The sequence below is a fragment of the Chiloscyllium punctatum genome, chromosome 17 (assembly GCF_047496795.1).
Source record: "Chiloscyllium punctatum isolate Juve2018m chromosome 17, sChiPun1.3, whole genome shotgun sequence".
Lineage (NCBI taxonomy): Eukaryota > Metazoa > Chordata > Chondrichthyes > Orectolobiformes > Hemiscylliidae > Chiloscyllium > Chiloscyllium punctatum.
Window position 1 is genome coordinate 95,465,089 of NC_092755.1, and position 12,289 is coordinate 95,477,377.

Consider the following 12,289-nt stretch of genomic DNA (forward strand, 5'->3'; position numbering starts at 1 on the left):
AATTAGTAATTTGGTAGTATAGAACTTAACAACAAGTCAGTTGACAAATTAAAATAAGACATAGGAGTGGAAGTAAGGCCATTCGGCCCATCGAGTCCACTCCGCCATTCAATCATGGCTGATGCGCATTTCAGCTCCACTTGCCAGCGTTCTCCCCGTAGCCCTTAATTCCTCTAGACAACAAGAACCTATCAATCTCGGCCTTGAAGACATTTAGCGTCCCGGCTTCCACTGCACTCCGTGGCAATGAATTCCACAGGCCCACCACTCTCTGGCTGAAGAAATGTCTCCGCATTTCCGTTCTGAAATGACCCCCTCTAATTCTAAGGCTGTGTCCACGGGTCCTAGTCTCCTCGCCGAACAGAAACAATTTTCTAGCATCCACCTTTTCAAAGCCATGTATTATTTTGTACGTCTCTATTAGATCTCCCCTTAATCTTCTAAACTCCAACGAATACAACCCCAGTATCCTCAGCCGTTCCTCATATGCTAGACCTGTCATTCCAGGGATCATCCGTGTGAATCTCCGCTGGACACGTTCCAGTGCCAGTATGTCCTTCCTGAGGTGTGGGGACCAAAACTGGACACAGTACTCCAAATGGGGCCTAACCAGAGCTTTATAAAGTCTTAGTAGTACATCTCTGCTTTTATATTCCAACCCTCTTGAGATAAGAGACAACATTGCATTCGCTTTCTTAATCACAGACTCAACCTGCATGTTTACCTTTAGAGAATCCTCGACTAGCACTCCCAGATCCCTTTGTGCTTTGGCTTTATTAAGTTTCTCACCATTTAGAAAGTAGTCCATTCCTATATTCTTTTTGCCAAAGTGCAAGACCTCGCACTTGCTCACGTTAAATTCCATCAGCCATTTCCTGGACCACTCTCCCAACCTGTCTAGATCCTTCTGTAGCCTCCCCACTTCCTCAGTACTACCTGCCTGTCTACCTAACTTTGTATCATCGGCAAACTTCGCTAGAATGCCCCCGGTTCCCTCATCCAAATCATTAATATATAATGCGAACAGCTGTGGCCCCAGCACCGAACCCTGCGGGACACCGCTCGTCACCGGCTGCCATTCTGAAAAAGAACCTTTTATCCCAACTCTCTGCCTTCTGTTAGATAGCCAATCCTCAATCCATCCCAGCAGCTCACCTCGAACACCATGGGCCCTCACCTTGCTCAGCAGTCTCCCGTGTGGCACCTTATCAAAGGCCTTTTGAAAGTCCAGATAGACCACATCCACTGGGTTCCCCTGGTCTAACCTACTTGTTACCTCTTCAAAATAGCCAGACCTTTACTTCCCTTCTATTTCGATGACATTCTAACCATTTACCACTGGAGGAAAAAAAAAGTCAATGTTCCAGAAACTTCAAAAACAACTGTGCTCCAGTGCAATAACTGTACAGGTGATCAGATTCTGGAAATTCAGACCCATAATACTGCCTCTGAATCAATGATACCTTGGCTTAAAATCTGTTAAAATTAACCTAACCTGATCAGATTCCCTGGTAAGTATCATACAAGACAGCCTGATGAAAAGTAGACACCTTCATTTTCAACATAATGTCAACAGTAATTTAAGACTTCAGCTTTTTCTAGCTCGTGGGTAAAAATTTGGAAAAGCTCTTTCCCAAACTAAACTTTCCAGACTATCACATTCTATAACCTCTCCTGTAAAAACATATACACAAGTTTCTATTAAATCTTCCCCTCTTCCTCCACAATCGATAAAATATTTCTGCTCAAAACTGACTGACCCATTTGGCATGAAAAACAGTTTGTTAGCGTTTCCTGACAAAGTTCATGTGCTAGGCAGCATCACCAATGAACCTTCAGTTAATATTAGGATCCTTCTAGAGATGGATATCTTCCCTGGTGACTTCAGAAACATGTACTAACGTAGGCATTAGCTCTCCATATTACAGAAAGGAATAACATGGTGCAAGAAAGATTTACTAGAAGTGATACCAGAGCTGAGTGGTTATAACCATGAAAAGAGAGGACAGTATGAAGCGATCTGATAAAAAGTCTTCAATGTTTTTAAAAGATTTGACAGAGTCAGGGCATTGAGTGTAGAGATTAGGCAGTTATGTTGCACTTATACAAGTCGTTGGTGAGGCCACACTTGGGCTACTGTGTTCAGTTTTGGTCACCTTGCTATAGGAAGGATGTTATTAAACTGGAAAGAGTGCAGAGGAAGTTTATAAGGATGTTGCCTGGATTCAATGGTCTGACTTATAGGAAGAGGTTGAACAAGCTGGGACTTTTCTCTTTAGGGTGTAGGAGGCTAAGGGTGGACCTTACAACGGTGTCAGGTTTGTGGAATCGAGGACCAGAGAGCATCAGTTTAAGGTTAATGGGGAAAGAATAAAAGGGAACCTGAGGGGCAACTTTTTTTTCCCCCACAGAGGGTGGTACACATAAGGAATGAACTGCCAATGGAAGTGATTGAGGTGGGTACATTAATAACATTTAAAAGGCATTGGGACAAATACATGTATAGGAAAGGATCAGAAGAATATGGACAAGGAAATGGGGTTAGCGTGGACAGACATTTTGGTTGGCATGGACCAGTTTGGGCCAAAGGGCTTGTCTCCTTGCTGTAGGACTCAGACTAAATATTGAGAAAATAATTCCAGTATTGGGTCAGTATAAACGTAGGAGTCATAAACATAGTCACTGATAAATCCAATATGGAATTCAAGAGAAACCTGGAAACTTTATCTTTAGAGCGGTTAGATAGTGGAACTTGATATCATAATTATTGAGTCTGATGGCATAAATGTATCTAAGGGGAAAACTGGAAATGAATGAAAAATGAATATAGGAATATATTGATGTGTTAAAAAAGGTTCACATGCATCATAAACACCAGCAAAGACCATTTGGGTTCAACAGCCTGTTCCTGCACAGTAAATACTAGTTAAATGCCAAGGAATCACTATATCACTGTTACATACCAATGCTGATTGGTAGACAAGTTAAAAATATTAAACATGAAAGCAAGTGAGGGTGTCCAAGATTCACAAAACTGAATGTTTTATTTGTATTGCACTGTAAAAACATTGTAAAAAAAATCTAACAGTTTCAATAGAAAATTGTTATTGAAGTAAAAAGGTTAATTTGCTGTTCATCGATTACTGCGAAATGTGCTGCAGTTAATGTTGAATTAAAAAAAGTTGGCTGCATAACCAAATAGCTCTCTGCAGAGATTTCAGAATACCAAATATTCAAACAAAAAGAGTTTGAAAACAGCGCTCACACTTAAAGAATTAAAGTCATGAATATGACCCAGTATGGATAGGAATACTTTTTCCTTCAAACCCCTCTGTTGCAATTTCCTAAACAATCATACCAAGTAAAATATATCCGGATATCTGGAAATTGGTGGAATTGAAACAAAAATACAGGTTAAAAAGACAATAATATAATTGGTTCATTTATAAATGAAATGCTTAGCTAATCAAAACAGCAAATTATGTCACAAGACAGGGAATATTTGTTCGCTTAACTAATGGGCACTTCTAAATGACAGCACAATGATCCCAGCAATCATATTTTAAGATGGTGGACCAACAGAGGAACCAAAATTCTGTTTAAAACAATAAAAAGATTGGGGTACTGCCATATAGGAAACTCCTTTTACACTTACCTAGTCTTTCTTCTAAGTTGATTAGGTGAAGGCCCAGAAACATTGGTCTATTAATACTAGCCTGTATTATTGTTAATTGCAGTTAGGTCACTCAAAACAAAAACTGTTGCTCTATCATTTTAAGTTTCTGTTTAAGGTGATTTTCCAAGTCATGTTGTACAAGGTTTAAACGGATGGCTTTAACTTCTGATAACTGATTAAAATTTTTGATTTTAAATAAAGTGTAGATTAGAACATATTTAAGATTAATTGTTACAAAGTTTGCAACTAGCCATTCAGATATAAGTACCAGTTTCTAATTTGACTAATTAAATAAGTGTGATGCATAAATAGTAGAGAAATACAACACACTGATAAAAGTCAGATAAAACTCTATGCTGACATAGTACTCATTGCCTCGTTCAATTAGCGCATTCTAACCTATTGCTTACTAATTTATTCTATTTTATTCACTTGTTTGAATTCTACAAAAAAGTGAATAAATTCATGGTTTTGTGGTGTAAAATACATTTGTGAATATGCTTTCACAGGTTGAATTATGCATTACATAGCTTTATAAAAACATAAATCACAACAATCACCAATTAGGTTACCAGAAGAATGCTGCCAAGTTTTGGTATTTACTTGATGACTAGTTCTATATCAACTTAATGGTTTTCTTTTGATTTCTCACATTGCATAAAGATTAAGGCATGTAATACTCAGATGTTGTTTAAAACAAATTTCCTCCAATGTCCAGAAATACAATATTCTAACACAGGGAAAATGCCTCCTTAAGTATCACATACTGCACAGATTTGAAAACATACCAGGAACAGAATTTAAGGCCAGAACATAGTTCCAAGATTCAAGTAAGTTTCTAAATTGTTTGAGCTTAATTGTAACAGCTTATTAGATGTAAATCATTTGGAATATATATTATGGCATTGAAATCACCTACCAGGTGATTCTAGATGTAATAGTTTGGAAGCAGTGCCTGAACTAGATGTTATTTAACAAAGACACCTCGTTAATTTACTAGAATCTACACTTGAATTAGTCAGGATGCACTTAAGTTGGTTGATGTTCATTCTTTCAAGAAATCAGTTTTATTATTCAACAATTCCTTAGAGAATGTAATTTTGTCACTGGCAGAAATTGCTCTGCTTGCACTGTACCCCCAAAAACCAGTTGGTTGCTGTTCAGACCATATGATCCATCACACTAGAAGAATGCTCAAATTATGTTGTATCTGCTGGAATTAGCGAAACAGATTTAATCAAGTACTTAAGCGTAGATATGGTTAACTCCAAATGCACCGAGAAAGAGTGATGTCCATAACTTAGTTGATATTTGTCCATCTTGTTAGTTCTTTTGTCTTCATGGCCTTAGGTGTGTATTCATTCTAAACATCCAATCAACAGTCTCCAACAAGAATGGCATACTGTAGTGTCTGGCAATATTTCTAAATACTTGGATTTGTTCCGTAAATCCCTATATACATAAAAACAAAATGCATGAATTAGACCATTTATAAAATGTTACTGAACATATAAACAAAAGGGTTTGCAACACAGTTGAAAACTCAGCTTTTTTTGGAGGGAGGGTTGTCAAGTGGTGATGGGCAAGCAGACTAATTTAAAGTAAGTTCGGTGATTCTTGATTTTGTTTTATGAATATTGACAAAATTAAGTAAAGTACACCTACAAGTAAAAAAAAAACAATTATTTCCAATCAAAATCAAATGAAGATTCTGACATGGACAACATTTATCCAAACGATACCACAGAACAGTGGGATGCACGCACTATACCTTTATGGAAATGGTCAAATCAAAGTCCCGGGCGCAAGTACAATAAACAGGCATGTTGGCTTCTTTGATGCCTTTACATTTTGAACAAACCTAGAAAAACAAAAAGGTTTTTTTAGTGCATTAAGTAGGAAATATAGCAATTATAATTTTAGCATTCATTTAGTCAACACAGATTGAAATTGTATCCAATAAATCTGGAAGAGACAGACTGGCAAAAGTTTTGTGACTCCGCTTCCAAAACACTGGTTACAGAACCAAAACTACAAATGAACAGAATGGTAAATGGACTGAGGAATACTGAATGAGATCGTCAAAGAATAGCATTTGTACAGAAGAATTTCTTCAGCCCACCATGTCTGTACAAAAGATAAGGTTGGTCTTCTATGGTTTGTGATGCAGAGTGATGCCAACAGTGTGGGCTCAATTCTAATACTAGCTGAGGTTACTGCGAAAGGCAGCTTCTCAATCTCTCCCTTCATTTAAGGTATGGTGATCTTCAGGTTAAAACCACCAGTCAACTCTTTCTTATGAAAGTGTTATGGTCTGGTTCTTGTGGTTCAGTAGGACTGTGGCATCTTTACCTCTATTATTTCAAGTTATATCTATGATCTGGCCTCAGAAACTCAAATAGGTTAATTTGATACCAAAATGCTGGTAGAAACAGATAAATCAGTGGAATATTGATAAATCTTAAATACTAACACAGGGTTTTTAAAAAAGGCATTGTATATTCGAAATATGATGTGGGAAAAAGTTAAAGGATGGAATTTTAAAAAGACTAGGTGTCTTCGTATACCTGGCATTCAAAAACATCCGATGCACAGCAGGAATGGATACGACCAGTAAAATGTTATATTGTATAGTGAAAATAATAGAATGAAACATCGGGGAATAGTTAAAATTGACTATACAGTGCCCTGGTTGAACTCCAGTCTCTACTAATGGTCACTTAAATGGAAGGGAGATGATCAAGTGTTCGGTGCAGTGTCAAGAAGCTGGTGTTCCTTGATATCAAAAGGAGTTACTGGCCCAATTTAGTGCCTCCGTTCTTCCGATTTCAACATCAGGGCACAAACTATTTCCTGTGACTTGAGTTAGAAACAAAATACAAGTCCAAATCTTCTTAAAAATTAATTCCTTTTTCTGTGCTGAATGATATATGCACATCAAAAATGTAATCCTGAAAGCTCTTTTATGCTAAAAAAAAAAATCACCATTGGATCCAAGTTTCTGGGACTAGGATTTCATTCAGATTTGTGGTATATATAAAGTTATGAATACTGTCGACAGTGAAAGCAAAAAAAAAAAGTTTTTTAAAAAAACAATGTAGCATTGGTTCAAGCATGTGATACATATATACAGGACATGTTAACGTACCAGATCCTGAAGGGTATAGGCCATCATTTTCTTCTTCAGTGCTTCTACCAATTCTATTTCTATAGAATCTGAGTCGTATTCAGTCTGGCAATTCGTGCAGCACCACTTGGGTAGTACAGCACCATCCTACCAAAGTAAAAGAATCGCTGTTTGCAAAGTTTAAGCATGAGCCCCTAAAATACAAGAACGAGCAAGCTAAAACAAGTTACAGATATAAAAACAAATGATCACTATTCAAAAATAAAATTCCAATTCAGAACTGAAATTGCAATTTGAAGCAGAAAAATTAAAGTGAGATATTGTGTTTAAAGCATTTAAAATTAGAATTTCTATCTTGTTTTGGTAATGTATTAAAATGGAGGAAAGAAACGATGCTAAAATGATAGCATTTTGAACTGTACACAAGTAAACTCAAAGAAAGGGATTTTTCTGAAACTTATTTATTTTGATGTCTTACCAACTGCAGCATACTTCGAAACAAACTAAACTATCCCTTTTCAGCAATCGCAATTGTTACTTTGCCACAGAATAGATTTTCCTTTTTCTAATGAAATTAATAATGGCATTATGGTGTCACCAGCAATGATTAGCATTTATTGTTTGCACAAGTTTCCTATAAGAGTTCTTCAACTGCTGTAATCCATAGTTGGAAGATACTTCCATAATGCTACAAGGTAGGGAGTTTCAGGATCTTGATTGACCTTGCGGTGAAGGTAAAACGACGGAGACCCAAATTAGAACTTTATCAGACTTATGGAGAGGAAACTTAAAGATAATGGTCTTCTTGTGCCTCTGCTGTCTTTGCTATTCTCGGTGGTAATAGTCATGCAGTACTGTTGTCGCAGTGCATCACCGCACTGTACGTACTGCAGCCATGTTGGGGCACGTTTAAAGCAGGTGATTCGGTTTCCAATGAACTACTTTGTCTTTGATGGTTTCAAATTTGTTCAGCATTGTTTGCAGCTGAAACCACCCAGCCTGGTGAAGAGCACACCACTGCACTCCTAATTTGTGACTCAGTGGAGAAACTTTAGGGAGTCAGGAGAGCCACTTGCAAAATTTGCAGCCTTTGACTTGTTCTAGTAGCCATGGTATGTCTGTGGATTGTTTAACTGAATTCCCTGTCAATGGTGAGGACTTTAACAACGGTAATGTCATTGAACTCCCGAGGAAGGTGACTCTTCTAAGGGATGGTTATCACTGAGCATTCTGTGGCTCAAACTTTTATTTGCCTAATGTCAGTCCAAGCCCAAAATATTTTGTAAGACTTATTGTATGCAGGCACAGACACCTTTACAATTTGAATTAAACTACCTGAAAGATTATTCAAAACAAATTGAATATCAACCTTCAACAGACAATTGGATGCACACTTAGAATAAAAAACAAACAGGGCCTGAGAGATTCAGATTGGATAGCTGGATCAAAAAAATAGAGAATGAGTAACCTAACAGTGATAAATTGTGTTTTTTTTAAAAAATCCAAAAATTAAACAATGAGCACATATTTAAAAAACAGCCTTATTTCAAGTTCACAACTGGGTACGCCAAGACTGGAGTCACAACTGTCAGATTGCTAAAAGAAAACTACCAGAAATGTCGAACCCTTTTTACTTACCTGCAAGATGGAAGGATCTTTGCAAAGGTCCAGGTCATGGCAGAAGTTGCAATTCTTGCAGATAACCTCAGCTAGTATGTAGGACTGGCAGGGGTCTTTAAATTGAGCTTCCTCAGAGAATTCCCCTACATCAATTAGACGTAAAAGATCACGTTTCAACTTATTAACCTGGTTGGTTATATTCGAATCCAGGGACAAGATCTATTTGAAGAAATAAAAAAAAAGTGCATTGCAACTATGGTGCTTGCATGATGCATATATGACAAACAGCATTTACTATTTTTAAATAAGAGCAGTAACATTCATATGAACATGGTGCTTTACAAAAAAGGGCGAGAATGCAAGAAAGTGGAATATTTTCGATTTCATTTGCCCAGTGACATCATGCATACCCCAGTCATGAACAGCAGGGGTAGATTTAGAGTAAAGCTCCTACAATGCAAATCAAGCCTAAATATTATAATAAAACGGTTATAACATTTGCACTTCAATCTTACTTATTGAGTTGTAAGCGAAAGCTGTAGCTCACTGCTCACATTCTCACTGCCAATTAAATAAAAACTACTCATTCAAGTTTCTCTCCAGAGGCTGAGCATCTAACGGAGGTCAGCATCTCACAGCAGCACAGAGGGACTGCAGTCCTATGAAATACATCTTTCAGATGAAACGTAAAACAGAAGCTCAGTGTATGTTTTCAATTGAATGTACAAGATTCCATGAATTGAAGATAATTAGGGAAGTTCTCCAAGAGTCAATTCTCAACTAACATCGATAAAAGCAGATTACCTGGTAATTTATTGACATTACTGATTGTAGGACTTTCCATACAAATTGGCCACGGTTTTTCCTTGCATTACATATGGACTATACTTTAAATGTCTTTCTCACCACAAATCAGTCCTGTCACCCCAGTGCCTGTACACCACCTACGAGCACAAGTCAGAAGTGTGATACTCTCCATTCATCTTGATGGGTATTCCAATGCCAACACAAAAATAGATACCATGCAGGACAAAGCAGCTTGCTTCACTAGCATACAATGTTTCCTTCAACATTCACTTCTTTCACCATTCTTGCAAAGTGGCAGCAGTGTACACAATCCACAAGATGCACTCTGTATCTCATTAGGCTTGTCTGCCACCTGTCTGCTTGTCTGTCTAAATATACAACTTCAAAAAGGGAAGGGTAGTGGATGGATGGTAATGTCACCTGCAAGTCATTCTCTAAGCCACACACCAGCTTATCTTGGAGCTGCCCCATCAGTGTTACAAGGTCAATATCCAGGAAATTCCTCGAGAATAGTGCCGAGTTTGGCTACCTCAGAAGGACTGTGCAGTTCAAGGGGGCATCTCACCACTAGCTTCTTCAGGGCAATTAGAGGTGGTCATTAAATGTTGCCCTAGTCAGTGATGTCACATCCAATAATAATCATAGAATAAAGTAAGCCAAGTCATAGCAGTTAACAAATGTGCATGTTCCAAAAGGCATTTGGATTCTCAGCTCAACTTTCCTCACCTTACAGACTGATTTGATGAATTCCAGTGCAGGGTTGTTGAATGGAAGATAGGAGCCTGGCAGAACCGGGAACATTTCGGAGGGCTCAGTGGCGTGTCTATTGCTGCTCACTTTCTTCAGAATTTTTTGAGTGATGGTGAAAAAGTTGTGTGTGAGCTCATTAGACACATACTCCTGAGAGAAGGTAATCATTCCTGCAAAATGAGGTTTTTAAAAAAAAAGTACATTCAGTTAAGCGTGGTCAATCTCACAGTAACAAGCCTTATTGCTCAACTGGTCTATGCTGGTATTTCCCGTTCTACACAGAGCGTCCCCTCCAATAAACTTTCATCCCACCATATTCACTTAATCTTCTATTCCTTTTTCAGTCATTCATGGATTTAGCTGCTCTCTAAATGCATCTACGCAATTTGCTTCAATTACTTGTGGCAGCAGGTTCAACATGCTCATCACTCTTGGATAGTTTTTCTCCCCCACAACCTGAAATCCCTATTGGATAATCGGTGACCATATTATGTGCACCCTGCATTTCGTCTATTATAATTAGATTATGTCTGACCTATAGTTCAATCTCTTTAGAACCTCAGGCTCCATGACCTCCAAAGTGTTTTATGGCCAAGGAAAGAATTTTCAAAACACTGTTGTAAGATTGAGCACTTTTTGACTGTCACATTTCCACGGTAAAATCCCATTAAAAACAAACAAGTGACATTGACGAGATAATGTTCTATTTGTGGAATGTTGGTTGAGGAATAAACTATAGAAAAAGCAATAATGGAAAACTTCCTTGTTCTTGAAGTAATGTCACAAGATGTTTGATGTATAAACAGAAGGTAGATGGAGCTTCAATTTCAATTCATCTCATCAGAAGGAGGTCACCTCCAAAAATAGAGCATACCATTAACATTGCAATGACATGTTAGCCTGGACTTGGACTCTAGTCTCTGGAATAGAACTTGAAGCCACATGTCCTGTCTCAGGATCAAAATGCGATCATTTAGTCAGATTTGGCATCCAGAATTGAGGTTTGGTGAGATGGAAACCACAAGAGTATGAAAAGCATTCCAGCAAGTGGCTGCGTCTTCGTTTTCACAGAAAAACATTCAAAAATAGGCAAGACTACAGCAGATTGATGAGCATTTTGCTCTTCAAATTACATAACTCAATTTTTCAGATAATTTAAAAACTCACAGACATGTAGAAAAAAGCAATATCTATTTTGCAATATTATGTATTTCGCGCTACATTTTCTTTTATCATTAACTGCATCTTTAAATTATTTTAAAAACAGAAGAAATATATTAAAATCCAGTGCTTTCCTCTAAGCACTACTTTCTACAGTTCAGTTTCTCACCTGCAGAAGCTCCTGATTCGCCTGCTGGCTCTTGTGAGATTTGGCTTGTGCCTCGCCGTTTTATAGGAGTACACCCTGGAGCACTGCGTCTTAGTTCTTCCTTCATGCTGTGGTACACAGCTACAATATAAGCTGAAAAATTTCAGTGCAATGAGTGCATATAACTGCATTATAAAAATTATGTTACAGTTAATAGCCTGCATTGTTTTATAGGTGATAGTATTTATTATAGTGGAAGAATCAGAAAAAGTCAGTTACAAATATTAATATTAGTTTTGGTCAGAATTAGTTTTCGCTATCTCTGTTTGACGGATTTGTAATTTGCTGTATTTTCACAGATAAATATTTCTTCCTTCTCTTCAGATTCATGACATATGTCCCACACACTAGTGGCTGCAAGATTTTCATTTTCACTTATTAAACAAATTGGTCAGATGTTCACACACTTTTAATAGAGTTAACTGTCCCATGTCGCGTCAATGACTTTTTGTAGTTATTCTTTGCACCACTACCCTTATTAAGCTATTGATCACTAGGCCTTTAGTGTCATATACCTGATGCTTCAGAATTTTCTCCTTAAACAATTTCGCTTTTGCAATTCCCCCTCATAACCAAACTCATGGCCCTGTGCCTGACAACCTGCATTAATTGAAGAAGCAATGGCCTAAGGGTGTTATCACTGTAACGCTCATCCAGAAACCCAGCTCATGTTCTGGGTTCAAATCCTGCAATGGCAAATGATGGAATTTGAATTCAATAAAAATCTAATGATGATCATGAAAAACCCATCAGGTTCACTCATGTCCTTTCCTTTAGGGAAGGAAACTGCCACCCTTAGCTGGTCAGGACTACAAGTTACTCCAGACCCATTACAATGTGATTGACTCTTAACTGCCTTCATTGCAATAAATGCTGGCTGAGCCAGCGACATTCTTATCTGCAGAATGAAAGGGGCAGAAAACAGCAAAAAAAAATCCAT

The 12,289-nt window shown here is 37.7% G+C and overlaps 1 protein-coding gene across 3 annotated transcripts in view; it reads right to left on the bottom strand.

Moving 5' to 3' along the window:
- Positions 1-3,010: 3,010 nt before the first annotated feature.
- pole (polymerase (DNA directed), epsilon) overlaps positions 3,011-12,289 on the bottom strand; it is a 142,895-nt gene continuing 133,616 nt past the window's right edge. Inside the window, exons 44-49 of one of the 3 annotated variants that reach the window (XM_072588000.1) lie at positions 11,311-11,442; positions 9,957-10,150; positions 8,442-8,642; positions 6,825-6,950; positions 5,448-5,537; positions 3,011-5,128 (exon numbers count right to left, since the gene is read on the bottom strand). In XM_072588000.1, the coding sequence (XP_072444101.1) occupies positions 5,015-5,128; positions 5,448-5,537; positions 6,825-6,950; positions 8,442-8,642; positions 9,957-10,150; positions 11,311-11,442 (857 nt within the window). In that variant the 3' untranslated portion in view covers positions 3,011-5,014. Of the gene's footprint in view, positions 5,129-5,447; positions 5,538-6,824; positions 6,998-8,441; positions 8,643-9,956; positions 10,151-11,310; positions 11,443-12,289 lie in introns of those variants that run through there. The other 2 variants (XR_011963004.1, XM_072588001.1) reach the window with 2 other exon arrangements.